At 42.8% G+C, this 25,437-nt stretch overlaps 3 protein-coding genes and 1 non-coding gene across 6 annotated transcripts; 2 read left to right on the top strand and 2 right to left on the bottom strand.

Moving 5' to 3' along the window:
- Positions 1 to 3,195: 3,195 nt before the first annotated feature.
- LOC106580365 (transmembrane protein 79) lies at positions 3,196 to 7,338 on the top strand. 3 transcript variants are annotated; one of them, XM_014161331.3, is made up of 5 exons: positions 3,196 to 3,279; positions 3,889 to 4,741; positions 4,993 to 5,187; positions 5,308 to 5,524; positions 5,726 to 7,338. In XM_014161331.3, the coding sequence occupies exons 2-5, from the start codon at positions 4,063 to 4,065 to the stop codon at positions 5,925 to 5,927; spliced, it is 1,293 nt and encodes a 430-aa protein (XP_014016806.3). In that variant the 5' UTR covers positions 3,196 to 3,279; positions 3,889 to 4,062; the 3' UTR covers positions 5,928 to 7,338. The 3 variants fall into 3 exon arrangements, with proteins under 3 accessions (XP_014016806.3, XP_045558520.2, XP_014016797.3); XM_045702564.2 differs by having other exon boundaries at positions 3,198 to 3,335; positions 5,074 to 5,187; XM_014161322.3 differs by having other exon boundaries at positions 3,198 to 3,335.
- A 1,102-nt stretch (positions 7,339 to 8,440) lies between these two features.
- LOC145860909 (uncharacterized) lies at positions 8,441 to 18,541 on the top strand. Its single transcript, XM_082962103.1, has 4 exons — positions 8,441 to 8,791; positions 9,844 to 10,008; positions 16,024 to 16,182; positions 16,403 to 18,541. The coding sequence occupies exons 1-4, from the start codon at positions 8,695 to 8,697 to the stop codon at positions 16,450 to 16,452; spliced, it is 471 nt and encodes a 156-aa protein (XP_082818229.1). The 5' UTR covers positions 8,441 to 8,694; the 3' UTR covers positions 16,453 to 18,541.
- Positions 18,542 to 18,706: 165 nt separating this feature from the next.
- On the bottom strand, positions 18,707 to 24,616 carry LOC106580348 (T-complex protein 1 subunit gamma). Its single transcript, XM_014161290.3, has 15 exons — positions 24,598 to 24,616; positions 24,207 to 24,307; positions 23,576 to 23,637; positions 23,402 to 23,452; positions 23,244 to 23,306; positions 23,036 to 23,132; positions 22,676 to 22,793; positions 22,400 to 22,586; positions 22,125 to 22,274; positions 21,881 to 22,013; positions 21,671 to 21,752; positions 21,385 to 21,565; positions 20,952 to 21,197; positions 19,328 to 19,459; positions 18,707 to 18,998 (listed from the first exon to the last, which is right to left on the bottom strand). The coding sequence occupies exons 2-15, from the start codon at positions 24,232 to 24,234 to the stop codon at positions 18,906 to 18,908; spliced, it is 1,623 nt and encodes a 540-aa protein (XP_014016765.1). The 5' UTR covers positions 24,235 to 24,307; positions 24,598 to 24,616; the 3' UTR covers positions 18,707 to 18,905.
- LOC123739761 (small nucleolar RNA SNORA15) lies at positions 19,098 to 19,235 on the bottom strand. Its single transcript, XR_006767918.1, has one exon. It is a non-coding gene; the product is annotated as a small nucleolar RNA SNORA15 (small nucleolar RNA).
- Positions 24,617 to 25,437: the final 821 nt, after the last annotated feature.

Below are 25,437 nucleotides of genomic sequence, written 5' to 3'. Positions count from 1 at the left end.
TTTTTTTATATATAAAAACATTTTCCTTAAAGTATAATTTTTTGAAAGTTCTAATATTACAGCCCCCACTACACAAAATGTTTAAATACATGGGATTTTTTCCTTTAAACATTTCATTAAAATACTGTAGAAATCCATTCATTACTGTGAAGGGCTGCTTCTTCTGGGGAGTGCCAGTATGGCCGACCAGTGGCTTCAAAGCATCTCGCTGGCCAATACACAGCATTTCAATCCAGGGTTTATATACACTGCTCAAAAAAATAAAGGGAACACTTAAACAACACATCCTAGATCTGAATGAAAGAAATAATCTTATTAAATACTTTTTTCTTTACATAGTTGAATGTGCTGACAACAAAATCACACAAAGATAATCAATGGAAATCCAATTTATCAACCCATGGAGGTCTGGATTTGGAGTCACACTCAAAATTAAAGTGGAAAACCACACTACAGGCTGATCCAACTTTGATGTAATGTCCTTAAAACAAGTCAAAATGAGGCTCAGTAGTGTGTGTGGTCTCCACGTGCCTGTATGACCTCCCTACAACGCCTGGGCATGCTCCTGATGAGGTGGTGGATGGTCTCCTGAGGGATCTCCTCCCAGACTTGGACTAAAGCATCCGCCAACTCCTGGACAGTCTGTGGTGCAACGTGGCGTTGGTGGATGGAGCGAGACATGATGTCCCAGATGTGCTCAATTGGATTCAGGTCTGGGGAACGGGCGGGCCAGTCCATAGCATCAATGCCTTCCTCTTGCAGGAACTGCTGACACACTCCAGCCACATGAGGTCTAGCATTGTCTTGCATTAGGAGGAACCCAGGGCCAACCGCACCAGCATATGGTCTCACAAGGGGTCTGAAGATCTCATCTCGGTACCTAATGGCAGTCAGGCTACCTCTGGCGAGTACATGGAGGGCTGTGCGGCCCCCCAAAGAAATGCCACCCCACACCATGACTGACCCACCGCCAAACCGGTCATGCTGGAGGATGTTGCAGGCAGCAGAATGTTCTCCACGGCGTCTCCAGACTCTGTCACGTCTGTCACATGCTCAGTGTGAACCTGCTTTCATCTGTGAAGAGCACAGGGCGCCAGTGGTGAATTTGCCAATCTTGGTGTTCTCTGGCAAATGCCAAATGTCCTGCACGGTGTTGGGCTGTAAGCACAACCCCCACCTGTGGACGTCGGGCCCTCATACCACCCTCATGGAGTCTGTTTCTGACCGTTTGAGCAGACACATGCACATTTGTGGCCTGCTGGAGGTCATTTTGCAGGGCTCTGGCAGTGCTCCTCCTTGCACAAAGGCGGAGGTAGCGGTCCTGCTGCTGGGTTGTTCCCCTCCTACGGCCTCCTCCACGTCTCCTGATGTACTGGCCTGTCTCCTGGTAGCGCCTCCATGCTCTGGACACTACGCTGACAGACACAGCAAATCTTCTTGCCACAGCTCGCATTGATGTGCCATCCTGGATGAGCTGCACTACCTGAGCCACTTGTGTGGGTTGTAGACTCCGTCTCATGCTACCACTAGAGTGAAAGCACCGCCAGCATTCAAAAGTGACCAAAACATCAGCCAGGAAGCATAGGAACTGAGAAGTGGTCTGTGGTTACCACCTGCAGAACCACTCCTTTATTAGGGGTGTCTTGCTAATTGCCTATAATTTCCACCTGTTGTCTATTCCATTTGCACAACAGCATGTGACATTTATTGTCAATCAGTGTTGCTTCCTAAGTGGACAGTTTGATTTCACAGAAGTGTGATTGACTTGGAGTTACATTGTGTTGTTTAAGTGTTCCCTTTATTTTTTTGAGCAGTATACATCATTGGTGTCATCGGTTTACGTTCGGTCCCCCCATTGTGTGTAAAGTTCAGGTAACGCTATTGTGACCTCTACTGGTTTCATTAGATCATAACACCATGGTACACGAATTATTATGCCATTTATGTATAATACCTCTAGTTTATCATCCATGATGGGTATGGAAAGTGTTTGGCTGGGGCATTTGATTCATCTGAAGAGAAAGTAGTTGGAAGCCATCCACAATAAAATCGTATTACCATGCATAGACATAGGCTGTGTTCAATAGTAATTGATCAAACAAAGTAGTCTCGAAGTTACAGAAAAAAATGTATTCCCAAAAATATAAATTATATGCGGGAATATTACCTAATTAGCCCATTTAAAGGTGTAGTTCACACAAATTACAAAATGACACATTGGTTTCCTTACCCTGTAAGCAATCCGTGCTTTGGTTTTAGTGGAGGCTGCTGAGGGGAGGACAAACCATGTGTTTGATGTATTTGATACCATTCCACCTTTTCCGCTCCAGCCATTACCACAAGCCCATCTTCCCCAGTTAAAGTGCCACCAACCTCCGGTGTTTGGTTTTATTTCCCTGGTTTCCAAATGCTAATGTTTCAGTATTTGTGGCACAAATCCCATTAAAATCATGGAACCGATATAAGCATTTTCCGTGCATCATGTACAAATCATACAAAGTGTAAAAAATGTATCGGGAAGCTTATCAAAGTCACTTATAGATTATTTCAACATGATGCGCAAAAAAATGCTAATAGTCCCATGACTTGAATGGGATTTGTGCCACATATGCATTTAGAAACAATGTCAGGGAAACTAAACCAAAGGTTGGATTGCTGTCATACCTTGTCCATAGACTGCTTATGGAAAATAATTAGCAATTTTGTAATTTGGGTGAACTATCCATTTAAATGCTAGGCAACTGAATAGGTAGGCCTCTTGTAGCCTACACCAACATTTAGATTTCTCGGTTCTCTGTACTTCATTCTGTCAGTGACAGGGCTGTGTTTCGACCAATATTGCTTTTGGAATTAGATCCAAGAAAGGGTAACCAACATAAGGTGAATAGTACACACCAATACGTAAAATAGTACACATCAATGCAATAACAAACAGGTAACATGAAACAAAACATTTACTGTAGGCTATATCCACAATTTCTCACTAATTATTTTCATCCCAAGAAAGTCACATATAAGACTGCTTGAAATACACACGTTGCTGTTTTTTTGTACATTAAATTATTACGTTTAATTATTCAATTATTAAAGGTTATGTTTCTAAAATACATTAAAGGAAAAGTACGATAGGAACTAAATATTGTCCTACTGGCAGTTCCTATCGTACTTTCCCTTTAATGTTTTTTTAGCAACATACCCTTTAATAATTTACCTGGCCACACCTGAATTTCCACTCACTGAAAAGAAGTTACACAATAACAATAGAAGTAGGAAAACGATGTAAGAGACATTACATAAAATACCCTAATTCATTGTTTGATAAGCGTTGAGGTTAGGTGAGTATTACACCGTTATGTATTTTCAGTTATGTTTTCCAGCTTTGTATAACTAGCAGTCTTCTTGCGTGGCCTCGAAAGCCCAACATTTTATCTAGTGCGCTGGTATGAGAAACTTCCGTGTTGTGATATGAGTGCGCTTTGAAGGTCTGTGTACAACATTTGTCTGGACAGTTAACACATTCAGGCAACTTTATAACTATTTGTATATAAAATATTTTTTATTTAGTGGTTTTCAATTGCAAGCGTATTTTCTTCGGTAGTCATGCGTAAATAGGGCTTTTATTTTCTTAGACGACTCAGCACAGACCATAATTAGATGCATTGGGCGGAGCTTTGTTTGCAAGGGGCAGGGAGGGATTCTACTTGTCTTATCGTTCTTGGTTTACCTTACCTGTCATCGAAAAATCTCTACTTTAGAGACTATTATTTGATTAATGATACTAGAATGCTGTCTGGAGTTATATCTTGTCGGATTTGGTGCACCATCTCTTGCGTTGGAAGACGTATGATTTACAGAATGTGCACTCTGTAAATGTACTTTTCTTTGTAGGTGAAGAAGAGCTGTTTACCATTAAACCAATAGAGCTGGGACACAAAGAATGAAACTGACAATGTGATGTTACTTCAGTCAAAGTAAAAACACTCAATCAAGCATAGACTCACTGACAGATTCACCAAGACAATCTGACGAAGTCTGGAGACATTTAACACCTAAAAAAAAACTATGTCTGAGATCCTGCCATCAAACCTGGAGCTGCTAGACAACAGCCCCTCCAAAACCAGCAGGGTGACTGCTGAACCCCAACCCCCAACATGGGGGGCAGAGGGGGAGAAGGTGATTAAAGAATTGGGGGAAGATTTGGAAAAGAGGAGGGAAGGAGTGGTGGAGGAAGACGAAATGGTTAGCTCGGCTAAATTGGAGCCTACCACTCTGCAATGGCCGGGTGACAGGGATGTAGAGAAAACTACAAAGAACGGAAGTGCATTGACTGCGGCGAAAGAAGATAAGGGGGATGACCCTGAGGGAGAAAGGAGGAGTGTGTACTCCATGTGCACCTCTCTTCAAGAAGGAGAAAGCCAGATGGAGAGAGGGCTGGGTTTGGGAGCAGAGAGAATGAGAACGGAGGAAGAATGGATGGGGAGAGAGGTGCAGCACCCAGGGCTGTGTAAGAGAGGGAAGAAGGTAGAGGTGGAAGATGATGTGAACTCTTTGCCTGAGAAGGCAGCGCAGGTCTTCAACCCATCCGTCACCGTCCTACACTCCTCTAGTGCTCCGACATCTCCCAGAGAAAGGGAGGCATTCAGGGATGTGGACGCAGAGGAGAGCCTCCTCCTCATTCCCCAGGGAACCCCACCTGATGGCTACTACCACGACTGGCCAGTGGAGCGGGGGTCCTCAAAATGTAAAGAGACGCACCAACATTTCATCTTTGTCTTTTGGCCTCCAACCTCTCTCTCATTGTCTGTCTTTCTCTTTGCTAGTCTCTCCCTTGTTCATTCAGCCACTGTGGTTCTGCTCAAATAGTTTTGCGAGTGCAAATTCATCCTTCTCCCTTATTTGAGGTAATCTGATCTATAAGTGGTAATGTTTCCGTTAGTCTTTCTGCCCTCAAGTAAAAAGAAAGATAAGTCTCTCCTTTCCTCTCCCCTCCAGGTGGGTGTAACTGTGCCAACAGGGATGCTCTCAAAGTGGGGGTGTCTGTGTTCACTGCAGCTCTGATTTTCCCCCTCCTAGTGTGGGGGGGCTATGTCTTCCTGCCTTTTGATGCCCCAATGCTGGACAGTGCCCCCCTCAGGCTGGTCTACACACTGCGCTGCTCTGTCTTCGCTGTGGTGCCCATCATATTGGGTGAGTGGCTCATTGGTCATTCAGCACATGTTCTTTACCAGAATTACTCCGGTGTGAACAGCAAGGTGGGTTGAACAACAACACTAACATCACAAGCTAACACTTGTATTGTCCTCCCAGGCTGGTTGGTGCTGGGTGTCTCCAGGATGCGGTTGGGGGATGTGAAGCCGCTGCGTGAATTGGAGGCCAGGGAGGTGGGTGTGCACCGGCGCTATGTGGATGACTCCATCACCCTCTTTCTGCTCTACTTCCTGCAGCTGGGTGTAATGGCGCCCTACCTGAGCCAGGACCTGCTCAAACTGGTGCCCCTGCTCACCATCATCTTTGCCTTCGGCAGGTAAAGAAACAACAATGCAAAAAAAACATGTTTATTTTGTCACATACACCAGAGAGATGCAGTGAAATCTGTTGTCTAATTTCAGTGCCCAGTCAGTCATATCCCTCCCTATATGACATGTGATCTCAATATAAGGCAGTCTGGGCAGACAATAGAAATGACTGCATCTGTCTAATGACCATCTCTCCTCTGTGCCAACAGGCTGATGTACTGGGTGGCAGCTGCACTGGGCAGCAGTGTTCGGGGCTTTGGCTTCGGCCTGTCCTTCCTGCCCACCGTGGCCATGCTGGGTGCCAATCTCTACTTCATCTTCACCATGGACGCTGGGGGCACCATCTTTGCCCAGGATGTGGTGCACCAACAAGACCAACCCCCAGCCTCCCGCCAGAGGTTCTGGGGATAGGAGGATGGAGGAAAGGCTGAAGGAATGGAAGGATGGGGAAGAGGGACAGGATCTGTTTTACAAACTGGTAGAATTTAACTTTCAAAGGGTTACTATGTAAACGGTAGTGGATCGTGCAAGTGTGATTTTAAACCACACTGATGATGTGTAGAATAGACTGGGCAGTGGTAGTCAGTGATAGAGCTTATAAAAACAGTTATTGGAGAAAGGTTCTACGTTTATAATTCATCTTCTTGCATGACATTATACCGTCACTTTAGTGAAACAGTAGAATGTATTCTGTAGAAGACCTGCTAATCGACAGAATGACCGTTAAGTACCATGGAATAATGTTGAAATCACAATTGTCAGCTCAATGCAAAGAGTTAATGAAAATAGTTTGTAGTTCCACACAGAATTGTGCCACTTGGGGAAGTGTCTACAGTAACCAAACCACTGCCTTCCTCAGAAATATCTAGCTAGGCCTGCTGCAGACAAATAGTCTGCTGAACTGTACTGTTTGGTTTGACAATTATATCTGTACTTGAGGCATCCTGTAATCTATTGTTTTGCATTTGGTTATGAATCTGGTATTACAGGCTAATAACATTTATTGCATTGACATTTGGGACCTAATATCAGGTTTATAGAGAAAAACTAAGACTTCCTCTAGACCTTCTAGTCAATCAATTTCCTATTGAAAGTGTTCAATACAACCAAACACAAAATCATGTTCTGTGATAAGGTCATCGACTACTGAGTGGATATTTTGTCTCATAATTTCATGACTGTATTGCCTTTTAAAAGGACATCCACACATTAGCAGTGCCATGTCATTATAAGAGCTAACAAATAATTGAAAGATAATTGATTTAGTACAAAGATTTTGACATTGAGAACCATTTCATTATTGGAGAATGTGGATTGCATGGCTTTTTGTGCCCCCAAAAATGGCAACCTTTGTTATAGAAATCAAACCTGTCCAACAAGTACCTACCTGCACAGGAGGCCCAAACTCCATGCCTTTATCTCTGAAAACTAATCCTTTCACAATACAGCACAGCTCTGTAAGAGTGATTGTGAATGGAGTTGTTACTGTATTTTAAAATAGACCTATTTTAAAATGTAATGTATGAAATCAGATTTTTACAGTGTAGGCATAGACTATGAAATGTATAACTACGCTGATTTCTTTCTACGTTTCCAAGTAAACTTTAGCTAATTACAGTCTGGAACAATTGTAGAGTCTATTTAATGTCTATCATTGTCTTTTCTTATGATTTTCTTTAACTTTTTATATTTACATTTTTTTTTATACGTAACAACTGATGTTTTTATTGGGCTTTCATTTGCTTCATTAGTGAAGCTGACACATTTTTATTGGTATGAAAGCCTTTTAGTGACCAATAAAAATGAGCAAGCATTTAAGGAAGATCTTTGTGCATTACAGTTGTGTTGAATGGGTACCTGTTTTGGACTGTGTTATTGCTGTGTTCGTGACGAAGTGGGAAGGTGGTATTTATCACATACGACTGGGAGAAATCCACTTGAACACCCTTCCAACTCGTAAATACTAGTGGAAAACCATAGAGATAGTTAGAGGACGCAACATGGTATCGGTCCAATTATGGCGTCTGTGAGAGCATGGGCTGTGCCATCGAGGCCATCTCCATTTTGAAGTAGTACATTTTCTTCTACTACGAGTTGGTAAACAAACTGAAGGGTGCATAAATGCCACCTGGGGTGTGTTGTTTCAACAAGTATAAAGCCAAGGTTGGCAATTTACTGTCCACCTGCAGTTATGAAATGTTTGCTCACAAGTGTAATTCATTGGCTGATCCCTCCTGATGACCTGGATGGAAATATACAATCTTTCCTTAAACGGTAGGAAGTCCCACCCAGGAGACTACTTCAAAATGATGAAAATCCTAATGGCGCTGCACATACTAAAACTTGTTTTTGGTCACTAGAGGCCTCTGTGGGAAACTCGTCAATCACCCCTGATCGCAGACTTCACCCACATTCTGACCTCACCTACTAAGAAAATGACCTTGATAACAACATTTTCGGCACTTAAATGTAACAAAACATTATTTATAAAAAAGCTATCTATTGATATGTTTTTTTTTTTTTTACTATAATTTGTTTACAAGCATGATAGCTGTACTTTTAGTTTATGGTTGACGCAGCTTGTTGTCTATTAGCCATCCGGCGTTTGTCAACGAGTTCAAAGCATATGAATGCATCCAACTGGTATTTACAACGCCACAACTGGTAATTACCACCTTCCCAATTGGTTATGAATGGAGCATATTGCGTTGTTCAAAACAACTGGGAACTCTTAAAAATACGAGGTTAAATCATGACTTAAGGGATCTTCACGTCAGAAAGTCAGAGCTCTAAGGAGGCCCGAGTTGGATGACCGATCAAAAACATTTTTCCCTGTCGGAGCTCGTTTTTTTCCCGAGTTCCCAGTTGTTTTGAACGGTCAGAAGTCGGAGATTTCCGAGTTCCCAGTTGTTTTGAAGACGTCATAACATCGAGCATATAAAATAGGACTACACTTTTTGACTGGACTAACGGCGCCCACTTTTGTCGGAGGTCAAATATTGTTCACGTCCACCCAAACTTCTCGTTTATTTATTGGTCACGCCACAGGGAAGTCTGGGTTCGGAATTACAAGAAAGCAACCCCTTGCACGTCAGTTTCAAAGTAGGCCTATCTTATCTGTACCACAGGGGTATTTACCACTAAAGTTATCGAAGTGAAGGGACAAGACGAGTAAAATATGGCAGCTGCCCCAGCTAGAAGAAAACACGGAGCGTGTCTGCTTCGAATCAAAGAAAATTGTCCATTGCGAAAATTTAAGAAAAACAGGTGTTACGGTAAGAACATGATTGTTTTCAAGAATTGATGGATACAAATACATAGCCTATACAAATGCATAAAATTAACCTATGGACGAATTATATCACCCAGGAAGTTAGGAATGAAGTTGACACTTCATAGATCCCTGTCAGCCTTGCACTGTATGAATTTGACAGTAAAATGTCTATTGAATTTGTTTGGTGGGCTCTATAGGCCTAAATGCTATAGCCTGATAATACATTAGGGGTAGGCCTATTATAAATAATATTACATTTTAAAGTTGTATTTACTATAAAGGCTATACTATAAAATGTGTATATCAAGGGAGCAATTGTTTTGCTAGGGAACGATTCTTCCACATGCAAACACGTTTATAATAGTGCTGAAGGAATAACATTATAGAAGATAAACATTACATCATTTGTTTACCAGTATACATTATGTCAACATAAACAAACAATGAAGTAGTATGTCCTTCTATTATGATAAGACCACTGTACTTATCAAATTATGAATAATAAGTAATATTCTTCCAAATTAAGGGGTAGTTGCATTAGTTGAAATGACTGGAAATCTGACTGTGGCTTTAAAATAAGAGGTCAGTGTTGTTAACTGTCAATGCTGATGCTCCTCCATTATTTGCGACAGTTTTGAGGAAGTTGGGGGCCAAACTAGCAAGGCAACATTTAGTCCCAGGGTATCATGCGGTTGCTTAAGACTTGTCCATCAGGATTGGCATACCTGTCCAAAAGTACTCGCACTAGTCTACGCCTACACCTCAACACCTCCTGTCAAGTACTTTAGTTGCACTTGCTGTCAAGAGCTGGGTGCCCAGGGTGTGTATGTCAGCAGTGTAAAAAGGCTTTCTGCATGCTTCCTGCTCTCCTTCAGCTGGACTGATCTGACAATAATTTGAAGTACAATCGTTTAAGCTAACTACTGAAAATTGCTTTCACCAGTCCAGTTATTTCACATCAGTGCAGATGAAGGAAATAAGATAAGGAGAGGAAATCACTTCAGAGTATTGATACTTAGGCCTAATTGTCTTTAAAAATGTTCCCTTTGGCAGATGTTACAGCCACATCTTCGGCTGGTGGTGGGGTGTGTTGGGGAGACTTCAGTAAGCACCCCATTTCTGCATCCAAAACCGGACCTATCAGCACCATCTATGTAGAGCCCCTCCCTCCCTCCTATCAGTCTATTTACCATCTTCACCAATCACAGGACCCCATTGGTAAGGCCATTAAAACACTTGTATGGCCATCTTTCCGAATGTCATGTTGAATGGTCTCCAAAGGCTAATAGTTAACTGACCTCCTTTATCAGGAGCCTTGATATGGTAGTTACTGGTTATTATTAGTATTAGAAGTTACCTCTCTCGATCTCTCTAATAATCCTATTATAAATGTGAGCAATATTTTGGGAACATTGCTCTCACCCATGCAGCTTGTCAGATCAGTGATTGTTTTGTTGAAGTAAGGAAGAATGTATGCTATTGGGAAGTGCTTCACAGAGCCATACACTAAGTGTACAAAACATTAAGAACAACTGCTCTTTTCATGACAGACTGGCCAGGGGCCTCATTTATTAACCGTGCGAATGTACAATATAGACCCCAAATCAAATCAAAAATGGAATCAAATTTGATTTGTCACATGCGCCGAATACAACAACAGTGAAATGCTTACTTACAAGCCCTTAACCAACAATGCAGTTGAGAAAAAAATGTGTTAAGAAAGTATTTACTAAAATAAACTGAAGTAAAAATAAAATTCAAATAAAAGGCCTATGTTACCTTGTGAGTATGAAACCATCACAGAGAAGGTGAGGAATTTATTATGCAATGATCATGGAAATTAAACGTGCGTGTGCCAGTTTTCACACAAAAGTTGGCATTTATAAAAACTGAACTTGACATGAGAATGTGCTCACCTTCCCACAAGCTTTAGACCATGCGTAAGCACAGTTTCTAGTGGTTGAAGTACTGCATTGCAAGCAGGCAAGTAGATTAGTATTTTCTGCAAATTGAGGATATGAACAGGTTAAACAGGTTAATAACAAGATGCAATCATTTGCCATTAGTGAGAAGAGAGAAAATCTATTTAGTTTGTTTTTGCATTTGAAAATAATTAGAAATAGCCATTTATTTCCAAAGCTATTATTTTTTTTAATTTCCATGATCATTGCATAATAAATTCCTCACCTTTTCTGTGATGTTTTCATACTCACGAGGTAGCATAGGCCTACAACAAGGATACCATTCGTCCCATCTCTGGTTTAATTGGACCTACTTCATAGTAGTAAATAGATAAGCTATTTCAAGTATTTTGCTCTATGCCATCTGATCCGAAGCGAAGTTTATTAACGGTGGAACAGGCGGTTGTAGCTTACGTCTGAATACTGTACTTTCACATTTCTCGAGGAGACAATATTGCATTTATACACAATCCATATTTTCATAACCATTGCAGAATAAATTTGTCACCTTTTCTGGCCATGATGGGTTCATATTCCCGAAGTAGCCATAGCCTACAACAAATTACCATGCGCATCTCTCATTTAATTGACCCTTCGCTAAGCCCCGCCCCAGAAAATTTGGGCAAACATATTTAATCTCTCCCTATCCCAGTCTGCTCTCCCCACATGCTTCAAGATGGCCACCATTGCTCCTGTAACCAAGAAAGCAAAAGTAACTGAACTAAATGATTATCGAGCCCTGGTGGGACATCTGTCATCATGACGTGCTTTGAGAGACTAGTCAAGGATCATATCGCCTTGCTTACCGCCCCAATAGATCCTCAGACGATGCCATCGCCATCGCACTGCACAATGCCTTATCCCATCTGGACAAGAGGAATACCGATGCAAGAATGGTGTTCATTGACTATAGCTCAGCATTCAACACCATAGTACCCCCCAAGCTCATCATTTAGCTCAAGGCCCTGGGTCTGAACCCTGCCCTGTGCAACTGGGTCCTGGACTTCCTGATGGGCCGCCCCCAGGTGCTGAAGGTAGGAAACAACAATTCCACTTCGCTGATCCTCAACACAGGGTCCCCACAAGGGTACGTGCTCAGCCTCCTCCTGTACTCACTGTTCACCCATGACTGTGTGGCCACGCACGCCTCCAACTCAATCATCAAGTTTATAAAGTTTGCAGACGACACAACAGTAGTAGGCTTGATTACCAACAATGGCGAGACAGCCTACAGGGAGGAGGTGAAGGCTCTGGGAGTGTGGTGTCAGGAAAATAACCGCTCACTAAACGTCAACAAAACAAAGGAGCTGATCGTGGACCTCAGGAAACATCGACGGAACCACAGTGGAGAAGGTGGAAACCTTCAAGTTCCTCGGCGTACACACCACTGACAAACTGAAATGGTCCACCCACACAGACAGTGTGGTGAAGAAGGCGCAACAGGCTGAAGAAATTTGGCTTGGCACCTAAAACCATCACAAACTTCTACAGATGCACAATTGAGAGCATCCTGTCGGGCTGTATCACCACCTGGTACGGCAACTGCACCGCCCGCAACCGCAGACCTCCCCAGAGGGTGGTGCGGTCTGCCCAACGCATCACCGGGGGCAAACTACCTGCCCTCCAGGATACCTACAGCACCCGATGTCACAGGATGGCCAAAAAGATCATCAAGGACAGCAACCACTAGAGCCACTGCCTGTTCACCCCGCTATTATCCTGAAGGCAAGGTCAGTACAGGTGCATCAAAGCTGGGACCGAGAGACTGAAAAACAGCTTCTATCTCAAGGCCATCAGACTGTTAAATAGCTATCACTAGCACATTAGAGGCTACTGCCTATCTACATAGACTTGAAATCACTGGCCACTTTAATAATGGATCACATGTCATTTTAATAATGTTTACATATTTTGCATTACTCATCTCATATGTATATACTGTATTCTATTCTATTCTACTGCTCATCCATATATTTATATATTCTTAATTCCATTCCTTTACTTAGATTTGTGTGTATTGTTGAGAAATTGTTAGATATTACTTGTTAGATATTACTGCACTGTTGAAGCTAGAAACACAAGCATTTCGCTACACCCGCAATAACAACACTTGTATGTGACCAATACTATTTATTTATTTTTTAGTCGAGCCGTAGCAAATATGTATAGATATATATATATATTTTTTTTTTTATTTAATTTTTTTTATGGCACCCGAGACTCCTGTCATCTCAGTGAACCAATCCAGTGCGGAGGAAGAGACTCAAAGGCTCTGCGTGGTCAATCCGACATCTGAAGTGGCCTTACAGCATTTACTGTGATGCAGCCTCTGCAAACATCAGGGCTTTCATACTTCATGCGCTTAGCGGAGCAGAGATATTGTGAAGGAAGTTGTCAAGGAAGTGAGTTTGTGTTTATACAGGACGTTCTGCTCCCACCTATCTTCAACTAATCATGTCAATGCGGAGCTATATGGAGTGCTACGCATTGTTACAAAATTTGAGAGGCGCACAGCGAAGTGAGGCCATACGTAGCCAATGTGATTTATAGGATATTTATTTTTATCAGGATATTTTCTAATTGCAGGCTGCAATGTTTTTATTTGTTGGCTCTATGTAAGTTATTTTTACATAGTTGGCAATGGAAGTTACTTTTTAGATTATCATTTTCATTTAGATTTGGATAGAATTTTGATTAACCACATGGCAATGATTTTGAGATATAAATGAAATGAAACTGTTCCATGAAAATGTGCATATGAAAACCATAACTGGCATGCAGATTGGTATTAGCATTCCACGTGAGAAAGGTTGCCGACTCCTCGTGTAGCCTATTACCGGCAACTTCAGGAGAATAATGGCAGAATCTACAAATGCCAGGAGGATGGTCGGGTCAAGCTGTTTTTTTTCTTCTAGTTATCTTGATTTCTGGCTCCCTCTTGAGTCATTTGTGTCTTATTTCATCAAACATTGCGCTTAAAGCATCAGACAAGCTCAATGCATATAGTTGATTTTATTAAAACACATAGGATGTGTCTGTATATGGAAAAACAGACAATTTTTGGGGGGACCAATCCATTGATCGAAAAGAACAGATTACTTTTCGTCTACCAAGATTATTCTTTCTCGGGGACAGCCCTAGATTCCTCAAATGCAGAGCCTGTTTTGTTACATTGTTTATTAGCTAACTCAGTCTTATTGACCACTGAACATTGCTAAGACTAGCTAGCTAGCCAATTTAAAAAAAAATATAGATTTGTTTTTATGCACATTAGCTAGCTAAGTTACCCATGTTATGAATACAACTCTCATCTGATGTCGACATCAGGAGTCGATTTGAGAGCACTAGTTAGCTCCAAAAGTGGTTAGTAGCCTAATGATTCAGCCATCCAGTGGCAAGCCTTCATTTTACCAGGTTCCTGTGAAGCAATTGTAATGACAGTCCACTACAACATACCAGAGAGTTTCTTGATTAGCAAGGGGTAGTCAGTGTTTAATTTCATTGTGTATTAAAAACACAGTTTGAGATCATTGTGAGGGGATTTTGCCAGTAGTTAGGGGAATTGGGCTTCCTGGGAAAATTTTGTCCGAGGTTGCAACAGTAACTAAGAGGGGCGGGGTTGAGCAAATGGTCAATTGGGCCTATTAGATACACTTTTATTTAAAGTAATTTGTTCTGTGCATCAGGAAGGAAGCATGGTTTATAACATACAGTAGAATTGAACAGCTGAACAGACTGTTGATATTTTGCATTGAAGTGTGTATGGCTACCACTGTAAGCAGACAATGTTTCAGAATTTGGGCAGTGCAGCATAAGCATAGGTTCGAGAAAAAGTCAATGCAAAACATTAGGCCCTATTAAATAAAATTCACAAATTGCAATTGTTGTCTTTCATAAACGTTTTGTCTGTCGGATAGCCTAGGCTTACAGCATATGTCACTACAAAAGTTTAACTTTCTGCCGTCATCTACAAAGACATTTGATCAAGTTCGCTATTGCTATTTCCTTTAGAAGACTGCCTCGGGTTAATTCTAATACTTCCAAAGTATACAGAAAATAAGGTCTCTATTGCCATAAAAGGTGAATAATGGGCATTTTTCAGGCAACATTTTTTGTATCATGTTTTTGATGTACTTTTTACCCCCCTTTCTCCCCAATTGGTAGTTACAGTCTTGTCCTATCACTGCTACTCCCTTACGGACTCGGGAGAGGCGAAGGTCGAGAGCCATGCGTCCTCCGAAACACGACCCTGCCAAGCCACACGGCTTCTTGACACACTGCTCACTTAACCCGGAAGCCAGCCGCACCAATGTGTTGGAGGAAACACCGTTTAGCTGGCGAAGTCAGCTTGCAGGCACTCAAAGTCAGCTTGCAGGTGCCCGAAGTCAGCTCCCAGGCTCCCGACCCGCCACAAGGAGTCGCTAGAGCGCGGTGTGACAAGGAAAATCCGACCAGCCAAACCCTCCACTAACCCTGACGACACTGGGCCAATTGTGCGCCGCCTCATGGGTCTCCCAGTCACGGCCTGCTGTGACACAGCCTGGGATCGAACCCAGGTCTGTAGTGACGCCTCAAGCATTGCGATGCCGTGCCTTAGACCACTGCACCACTCGGGAGGCCTTTCAGGCAGAATTGTAATGCTTGTTTACGTGCACATTTTCAGGACGGCTCTGATTTATAACAGAAACATGCGTACGTATGGCATGCACCAAGTTTATAAATCTCAATTTTTGTACGTGCTCAGTCTTTTCAGAAATGCCACACACAGATATTTAGTGTGAAATTTACACAACGGTTATAAATGAGACCCCAGGTGAATCCATGTGAAAGCCATGATCCCTTAAATCCACTTCAATTAGTGTAGATGAAGAGGAGGAGACAGGTTAAAAATATATTTTTTAGCCTTGAGACATTGTGTATGTGTGCCATTCAGAGGGTGATTGGGCAAGACAACAGATTTAAGTGTCTTTGAATAGGTTATGGTAGTATGTGCCAGGCGCACCGGTTTGTGTCAAGAACTGCAACACTGCTGGGTTTTTCATGCTCAACAGTTTCCCATGTGTATCAAGAATAGTCCAGTACCCAAAAGACATCCAGCCAACTTGACACAACTTTTGGAAGCATTGGAGCGGGCATGGGCCAGCATCCCTGCAGAATGCTTTCGACACCTTATAGAGTCCAAGGAAGGTGTTTCTAATGTTTGGTATGCTCAGTTTATACTTTGTACTGCTCACTGATCACTTCCCTTTTTCTGGCCCTCCGCTGAGAGCAGCTGTGGATATGGAGGTGGTCCGACCCCAAGCTCCTATTACGGGGGTCATGAGTCTCCCCCCATCCTCTGTACTGGCTCCAGGTCCTCTGGTTGCCAACCTCCAACCTGCCTGCCAGCACAGACGCCTCCCCTCCGCAGCACCCAGTGAGGCCAGCATGGGTGAGTCAACACACTTAACAGCGGGTGCCATTTGGTACGTTTTTTTAAACTTCATTAAACGGTGTCAGACACAGGTGCATAGGTTTTAAAGTCATATCACTCAAAAAGCTAAATCAAAGGATAAATACTCACACACTGTTGACGAGTTTGGAAAAATTAAACAGATGCTAATACCTTCATTGCTTTGTAATGATGAGTAACGTGCTGATTTCCTCTCCAGAGCTGGACAGCGGTGTCGACCCAGAGACTGGAGAGAGAGCCCAGAGATGACAACACCACTCTTCCGCTGTTTCTACTGGCCTGATCCTGGGGATCTGGGTCAGATATATTCAGTGTTGCAGATATAATTAATGTCTAGAACAGGTCAAGGGGTTTGGAACCTGGCTGTACAGGCTATCCCAATGTTGTGAAATACTTTTCACATCTCCTTTACATTGGTAGGTGAACAAGCTTTAAAAAGTATCCATCAAGGAATATGAGGGGATGTTTTTTTATTAGGGTGTATTGAGGCTTTTGGTACACTGCCATATGCTTCTGTACAGGGCAGGGAAAGGCACACCTTGAAATGGCATTTCATTGCTCCCTTTTCTCATATTCTGAGCCACTGGCCAGATGAGTTAACAAAGAAGGCTCCCTTCATATTGCTCAGGTCTTCTCAGGTCAGCGTATAGAGACGAAGCCCAGGAATCCATGCATTTGCACGGTCTGTTGACACGTACAGTACCAGTCAAAAGTTTGGACACACCTACTAATTCAAGGGTTTTACTATTTCCTACATTGTAGAATAATAGTGAAGACAACTATGACATAACACATCGAATCATGTAGTACCAAAAGTGTTTTTAACAAATCAAAATATCATCACCCTTTGCCTTGACAGCTTTGCACACAGGAATGCTTTTCCAACAGTCTTGGAGTTCCCACATATGCTGAGCACTTGTTGGCTGCTTTTCCTTCACTTTGCGGTCTAACTCATCCCAAACCATCTCAATTGGGTTGAGGTCGGGTGATTGTGGAGGCCAGGTCATCTGATGCAGCACTCCATCACTCTCCTTCTTGGTCAAATGGCCCTTACACAGCTGGAGGTGTGTGGTTGGGTCATTGTCCTGTTGAAAAACAAATGATAGTCCCAAACCAGATGGGATGGCGTATCACTGCAGAATGTGGTGGTAGCCATGCGGGTTAAGTGTGCCTTTAATTAAAAAATAAATCACTGACAGTGTCACCAGCAAAGCACCCCCACCAAGCTTCACGGTGGGAACCACATGCAGAGATCATCCGTTCACCTACACTGTCTCACAAAGATACGGCGGTTGGAACCAAAAATCTCAAATTTGACTCATCTGACCAAAGGACATATTTCCACCGGTCTGATGTCCATTGCTCGTGTTTCTTGGCCTAAGCCAGTCTCTAATTGTCCTTTAGTGGTTTCTTTGCAGCAATTCGACCACGAAGGCCCAATTCACGCAGTCTCCTCTGAACAGTTGATGTTGAGGTGTCTGTTACTTGAACTCTGAAGCATTTATTTGGGCTGCAATTTGAGGCTAGTAACTCGAATGAACTTATCCTCTGCAGCAGAGGTAACTCTGGGTCTTCCTTTCCTGTGACAGTCCTCTTGAGAGCCAGTTTCAAAGGGCTTGAAGGTTTTTGCTACTGCACTTGAAGAAACTTTCAAAGTTCTTGGCATCTTCCGTATTGACTGACCATGTATTAACATAATGGACCCCTTTGCTTATTTGAGCTGTTCTTGCCATAATATGGACTTAGCCCCATTTGGTAAAAGACCATCTTCCTTATAACCACCCCTACCTAGTCACAACTGATTGGCTAAAACACATTGAAAGAAATTCCATAAAATGTTCTAAAAACACTTAAAGCAAACCTGTTAATTGAAATGCATTCCTGAGGACTACCTCATGAAGCTGGTTGAGAGAATGCCTTGACAGCTTTGCGTACTCTTGGCAAAGGGTGCCGAAATTTTGATTTGTTAAAAACACTTTTGGTACTACATGAGTCGGTCATAGTTGTCTTCACTATTATTCTACAATGAATTAAAGAAAAACCCTGGAATGAGTAAGTGTCCAAACCTGACTGGTACTGTATTATTGTAAAGTTAAACATACTGAGGGGGGAAAAAAAGTAAACCATGACCTATCACATGGTTTTATGACTTCCTTAAAGGCCTATTCAACACGGCCAGGGATGGGAGTTAAGACCCAGATAAAATAGAACATTCTGACATAACCAGAAGTAACATTTTATTATCTGTTGTGTACTCAGATCTTGTTTTTCAATATGATGTGGTGAATTGCAATGTTTTTTCATGAATTTAACTTTAATAAAGCTGAAGAGGATCTTATGGCAGTTGCTCATTGAGAAACCTAACCTTAAAAAGGCTCAAAACAGAACCTGTTTTCACTTTAACTGGGTACTACAGTGCTATAAACAATACTCATGATAGATACTCATTTGGCAGATACTCATCTGCCATGACAAGAGATACAATGAACCGAGTGAGTCAGACAGCATTCAATTAGAATTTTATAGCAAATCAAAAACACATGGCTACGGCGTACGCTTGACTATCGACACACACTTGGTTGACAATCCAGGCCAAACATTGTGTTTTTGGAAAATAGCATCCCAAAAGAGAACAGTAGGCTGTACGCTACCACAGTCTGCCCACTGGTCTAGCAACCCATTCCTTTCCTCCTCCCCCATCTTCACTCAGCTCCCTGTCCTCCTCCAGCCTGGTCATCACCTTTCTTCTTGATTCCAGAGACAATGTCATCAATGCGGAGCAGCAAGATGGCCGTCTGAAAGGCAAGAAGAGACCAATATTACATTAGTGGGGTTCACTGAAACCTTTGTTTATTCAAATCATAAAACAAAAAGACTAAATGTGCTCTGAGTTTCATTGTATTCACTTTGATGTGAAGGAGATGAGGCACTGGGAAGCACTCAACCTTTTTAGAGTAGTAGAAGTGAAAATGTTCTTGCATGGTGTCTGACTGCATTCACTACAGACAAAGTAACACAGAATTCGTCCATGCCTTGTACAATATTTTTTAAACATGCAAGCATTTGATGCGGATATATTTGACATGAATATCACTTTCAACAGCAGCCCATTGGCCCCTCTTACCTCCACAGCAGTCTTGTAAGTCTGGGCCTTCACAGCCAGCGGCTCACAGATGCCAAGCTCCATCATGTCTGCCAAGGTGCCAGTCTCTCCGTTCACACCCCATGATGCACAGGCCTCCAGGGTGTGCTTGGCCTACAGAGGGGGGTAAGATTAACCTCTAGGGTAGGGGGCAGTATTTTCACGGCCGGATAAAAAAACGTACCCGATTTAAACTGGTTACTACTCTTTTCCAGAAACGAGAATATGCATATAATTGGTAGATTTGGATAGAAAACACTAAAGTTTCTAAAACTGTTTGAATGGTGTCTGTGAGTATAACAGAACTCATATGGCAGGCCAAAACCTGAGAAGATTCCATACAGGAAGTGCCCTCTGACCATTTCTTGTACTTCTGTGGCATCTGTCGAAAATACAGCATCTCTGCTGTAACGTGACAATTTCTAAGGCTCCCATAGGCTCTCTGAAGGCGCCAGAAAGTGGAATGAGATCTCTGCTGTCTCTAGGCTAGGTACAGGAGCGCTGTTTGTGAGTGGTCAGGCTGGTGGCTCAGAGACAGGAGATGCGCGGCCCCGAGAAATGGCCATGTTTTTCTTTCAGCCTTTGAACGAAAACGTCGCCCGGTTGGAATATTGTCGCTATTTTACGAGAAAAATAGCATAAAAATTGATTTTAAACAGCGTTTGACATGCTTCTAAGTACGGTAATGGAATATTTTGAAATGTTTTGTCACGACATGCGTCCGCGCGTCACCCTTTGGATAGTGACCTGAACGTACGAACAAAACAGAGGTATTTGGATATAACTATGGATTATTTTGAACCCAAACAACATTTGTGGTTGAAGTAGAAGTCCTGGGAGTGCATTCTGACGAAGAACAGCAAAGGTAATCCAATTTTTCTAATAGTAATTCTGAGTTTACTGAGCCTCGATGTTGGCGAGTGTCTGTTTAGCTAGCCTTGATGGCCGAGCCATCTACTCAGAATATTGCAAAAGTGCTTTTGCCGAAAAGCTATTTTAAAATCTGACACTGCGATTGCATAAAGGAGTTCTGTATCTATAATTGTTATGTTTTTTGTCAAAGTTTATCGTGAGTAATTTAGTAAATTCACCGGAGGTGTTCGGTGGGTATGCTAGTTCTGAACGTCACATGCTAATGTAAAAAGCTGGTTTTTGATATAAATATGAACTTGATTGAACAAAACATGCATGTATTGTATAACATAATGTCCTAGGAGTGTCATCTGATGAAGATCAAAGGTTAGTGCTGCATTTAGCTGTGTTTTGGGTATTTGTGATGCATGCTAGTTGCTTGAAAAATGGCTGTGTGATGATTTCTGGCTGGGTACTCTCCTAACATAATCTAGTGTTTTGCTTTCGCTGTAAAGCCTTATTTGAAATCGGACAATGTGGTTAGATTAACGAGAGTCTTGTCTTTAAAATGGTCATATGTTTGAGAAATTGAAGTTATAGCATTTAAGGTTTTTGTATTTCGCGCCACTCAATTCCACTGGCTGTTGACTAGGTGGGACGATTTCGTCCCACATACCCGAGAGAGGTTAATAAAACAATTCTGCAGTGCCCAACAAAATGACAAAGGTGCATATTTTAGAGTAAACACACGTACCCTGAGAGAGGTGAGCACGCGGATGGTGGAGGCTCCACAGTTTTGGATGAGTGTACGGGGGATAACCTCCAGGGCCTGGGCCACGGCACGGTAGGGCCACTGCTCCACCCCGGTCAGGGTCTTGGAACGCTCCATCAGCCTCTTGGACACGGCCATCTCCACCGCCCCGCCTCCAGGGAGTAGAGATGGGTCCAGTAGCACGTTACGACACACCTGCATGGCATCCTGCAAGTTACGCTCCACCTCCTGAGGGACAGAGAGAAACACATTATCAACACTATGTTTGAATCCACAATGAAGCATTGAGAGTGATAGCATACCATGAGGATCATTCATCCTGCCTGGTTACGGTCTGCCTGAAAATGAGTTGATTCTGCCGTAACGGAGACATCTTGCCATATTCTTTGTGCATGAGGGGTAACTTGTTACGTACAGCCAGTATCTCTTTGCTGGCTCCTCTCAGCAGGATGGTGCAGGCTTTGGGGTCTTTGCACTCTGTGACGAAGGTGAAGTACTCGTCTCCAATCTTCTTGATCTCAAACAGGCCGGCGCCGGTTCCCACGTCCTCCTCACGCAGCTCGTCTGTACGGCTGGCGATGCGAGCCCCACATGCCCTGAGGAGGAGGATAATGATATCAGCGTTAATAGTCAGTTACCAGACAATTTAAAAGGATTAATAGTCATCACATCTTCAGAATACTGTGTGGAATGGACCTTACCTTGAAATGCGGTTGTTGTCAGTCTTTCTGACGCGGCGGATGGCTGTGATGTTGGCCTTCATCAGATAGTGCTGTGCCAGGTCTGGGGAGATGAGCGGAGAGATGAGTTTCTCTGGTCAGTGCAGGGGGAGCTTTGGAGGATTAAGAGCAGTTTCTAGAGAATTTTACATAGTGTGTGTGTGTGTGTGTGTGTGTGTGTATGTGTAGTACCTGAGATGCCCTTCTCAGTGAAGATAAGGTCTGGCTTGAGGCGGATGATGTCTTCACAGATAGTCTGGATATACTCTTCCTCCATCTGAAGGATCCTGGAAAAGTCTTCCTCACGTGTGATCTCAATGTCAGTCTGCATAGGAACACAACACTTATTGGCTAGTACCTGCTACTGTTATGCTTATACTGCATGTGTGTGCTGGTAATTCATTTGTGTGCATGACTGTACATGCGTTTTCAATACCTGGCTCTCGCCCTTCTTGTACTCCAGGGAGCAGTCCAGCAGAATGATGCGGGGGTTCTTGATCATTCTGCGCATGCGGGGGTGAGTGACGTCCTTGTTGACCATCACGCCTTTTAGCACACATGAGTCCTCAATGAAGCCACCAGGCACCTATAACCATAGCAAAACCACGAGGAATCAACCAACCTGGTGTGTCATTTTCCCAATGACCACACCTCTGTCACCGATGTCAATCTTGTAACTGCAAGACATTTAACGCATACGTTAAAGCTTACCTTCTCCACTTTGGCGTACAGCTTAATGTTGATCTCCTTGCGTCCGTGCTCCTCCAACTCAACAGTGCGCACAGCATCCAGGGCAATATTACACGCCATGGTAGACCAACGGCTCAAGGCCTTGGTGCAGATGGCGGAGTTGATGATCTTCAGCATCTGCGCCCTGTCATTCACGTCCACCGGGGTGCTGGGAGGGAACAGAGACAGCCGGTCAATAGAACGGAGTGTAAAAGTTTGCGAAGGAGAATTGACTGTGTAAGTGAATGCAATCTATACCTGATGTCTTTGAGCATGTCGAGCATGTCATCCAGGGCGTGTCTGTAGGCACTAATGATGACTGTGGGGTGCATCTGCTGCTCCAGGAACTGCTCTGCTACAGACAGCATTTCTCCAGCTGGAGCCAGACCAAAGATTGAAGAAGAATGTTAACCAAGAGCCGTTTTAAAATGTGCACACTCAGTACGATGGCTCAGAGGACGATTGATGATGCGTAAGAATCAACGTGGCCCTCTCAGAGTAGGAGCGCCACAACATCCAATCCTAAATAGCCCGAAGCTCAAAAGGGTACATTCACTATGTTGAAGAGGTTGACGGGATCCCAGTGAAATGAAATACTTCCACTACCAGGCCACTCACCGAGGATGATGACTGACGTGGTGCCGTCTCCCACCTCTTCATCCTGGGTGCGGCTGATCTCAATCATGGACTTGGCTGCCGGGTGCTGCACTTGGATCTGTGTTTGTTTATAAGAAAGGTAACTTGAACAGACCTGAATTTGTTTACATTCACCATCTTCCAAAGCAGTGTAAGGGTGCTGATGGGAAATGTAGTGCAGAAACCTCACCTCTCGGAGGATGGCGTTGCCATCGTTGGTCATGACAATGCCGCCCATGGGGTCTAGCAGCATCTGTTAATAGATGGGGAAAGGTTAAGACAGTTCTATTTTGGCGTCACTTTGGGATTTAAGTATCTAAGGGCCAGGAATTGTGTCTTGGTACAAACCTTCATCATGGCTCTTGGTCCCAGGCATGTTCTAATGACATCTGCTATTGCCTGTAAAATTGGACTTCGTAAGGCTGCAGGAATTTGTCATGTTTCATTACTACAATTAACAAACGTGAGAAAAAAATTATGGGGTAATGGGATGGGGAAGTCGGAGAGTTGCGTCATCTTTACCTTTGCTGCACCGATGTTCCCTTTCTGAACCTTGCGTCCAGACTCTCTTTTCATATTCTGGCCTGAAGAGAGAAGATTATTGAGGTGGCCTACGCTCAAAATGACTGACCATGATGCTGCGGTTTGTACAGTGTATTTGGCAACTTGACCAAAATTGTAGGCCAATAAGTGTGTAGTTAGAAGTACATTTAATTTCTGAACTTACATTAGCAAGATTTCTGCACCATCGTTACCTACCGTTTTGCCACTGCCCGAACCAGCTACTGAGACCATCCCCCCAAAATGAGACGCCAGAGAAATAACTCACCTTAAATCTAGCTAGTATGGCAGCTAGCAAATTAGTATCCATTAAAAAAGATCCGAATGGTTTGTTAACTACGTTAGATGATGTGCATACCATTACCAAATAGAACGCTGACAGAAAAGCATCCCTGTTTATCCCCCAGATTGAATAAAAGTTGATTGTTCCGCTAACTACGCAGCATGACTATCACTAGCTAGGTAGGCCCGAACCCCGTGCATAACATCGCATGAATGAAAAAGCTCACAAATGTAGCAAGACGTAGAATACACGTAAAACACTTCTGTATTAAATTAATTGATAAATGTTGTAACTTTGTTTATCACTCACTCAACACGACGATTGGTCTTCCCATCATTTTGGCAGCGTGCGTTGATCAACCGGCTACCAAGTTCTCAAACGCAGCACAGGAAAGGCTGAATTGTTTGTGGCTGGGCGGGTTGGGCAAAACAATGGCCAATTAAGGACAAGGAAATTTTGATGAACAGCCGTACAACCCAATCTGCGTGACTACGAAAGAGGAAGTCGCCAGTGGGCGCTATCTTCAAGTTGATAGTTTTCCTCGTGTAATTACACTATCAAATCAAATCCTATGTTGCGGTACATATATGGACATTATATAGAAACCCAATAAATGACCAGCTCTGTGGTATCAATTATATGCATGAAGGCTTAAAGCTACCTGTATCTTCAAACGTTTAGCTACATTTACTAGGCTTACCATTTGGTGCTCTTAACGGAACTGTGGGCAGTGCATAATTCCGTATAACCTTCATCGCTGTTACACGCACAGGTATTGCATTTTGGGATATGTAGTCCAGAAAGAAACAAGCCCATTCTGTGACGTCTTTTGTTATTTATCAAATAATACCCATGCATTGGACATATTGCCCGATCTCCATGTTGATAACTCTCTTTTCATGTAAGAAAATTATTTCAGTAAATAAAAATCTAAATGAGATGTAACAGTCAAATGTGATGTAAAACATAAATCTCAGAAGAGGGGCTAGCTGATGTAACTACATTCTATGAAAAATAAATAATACCAATAAATATCACTGTAATTTGATAACAAATAAACAGATGTCTCTAATAAAACGTACTAATATGTGGATTATGTGCTATATTGTGTATGTAACACAAAATAAAATAGAGTGATATGGAGTGTATTATAGTATGTAAAAATCAAATGGAGTTCAATGTGATAAATTCAGTACAATGAGGGGACATTTCAAACTTTAAGGTTGCCTCTCCTCAAGAAGAGCAAGTGAGATGCTTGGCATAAAAGGCAACTGAAATCTAAGCCTGTCCATTGTGCTTCAGTAGTCTTCACCCTATTTTCACACAAAAATAGATAAGAGTGTCTGCTAAATCAGTTTCCCAAACACGGTCCCTTTTACCCTCTTTTTCTCCCTCATCGCTGCAACTCCCCAACGGGCTCGGCAGGCGAAGGTCGAGTCATACATCCTCCGAAACATGACCCACCAAAACACGCTTCTTAACAACCGCCCGCTTAACCAGGAAGCCAGCCGCACCAATGTGTCATAGGAAACACCGTTCA

This window comes from Salmo salar, chromosome 02 (genome assembly GCF_965601325.2).
Source record: "Salmo salar chromosome 02, fSalSal1, whole genome shotgun sequence".
Classification (NCBI taxonomy): Eukaryota; Metazoa; Chordata; class Actinopteri; order Salmoniformes; family Salmonidae; genus Salmo; species Salmo salar.
Note: the sequence above shows the minus strand (reverse complement) of the source record. Positions and strands in the feature narration are given on the sequence as shown.

What these genes read in the sequence shown, in the direction of transcription:
- LOC106580365 (XM_014161331.3), top strand. Translation starts at nt 4,063, where the DNA reads ATGTCTGAGATCCTGCCATCAAACCTGGAGCTGCTAGACAACAGCCCC. An exon ending in TGTGGTGCCCATCATATTGG is followed by an intron (nt 5,188 to 5,307) that starts GTGAGTGGCTCA and finishes TTGTCCTCCCAG; the next exon opens with GCTGGTTGGTGCTGGGTGTC. An exon ending in ATCATCTTTGCCTTCGGCAG is followed by an intron (nt 5,525 to 5,725) that starts GTAAAGAAACAA and finishes CTGTGCCAACAG; the next exon opens with GCTGATGTACTGGGTGGCAG.
- LOC145860909 (XM_082962103.1), top strand. Translation starts at nt 8,695, where the DNA reads ATGGCAGCTGCCCCAGCTAGAAGAAAACACGGAGCGTGTCTGCTTCGA. An exon ending in TAAGAAAAACAGGTGTTACG is followed by an intron (nt 8,792 to 9,843) that starts GTAAGAACATGA and finishes TCCCTTTGGCAG; the next exon opens with ATGTTACAGCCACATCTTCG. An exon ending in ACCCAGTGAGGCCAGCATGG is followed by an intron (nt 16,183 to 16,402) that starts GTGAGTCAACAC and finishes TTTCCTCTCCAG; the next exon opens with AGCTGGACAGCGGTGTCGAC.
- LOC106580348 (XM_014161290.3), bottom strand. Translation starts at nt 24,234, where the DNA reads ATGATGGGAAGACCAATCGTCGTGTTGA. An exon ending in AAGACCAATCGTCGTGTTGA is followed by an intron (nt 23,638 to 24,206) that starts GTGAGTGATAAA and finishes TTCTCTCTTCAG; the next exon opens with GCCAGAATATGAAAAGAGAG. An exon ending in CACTGAGAAGGGCATCTCAG is followed by an intron (nt 21,753 to 21,880) that starts GTACTACACATA and finishes TCATCTCCCCAG; the next exon opens with ACCTGGCACAGCACTATCTG.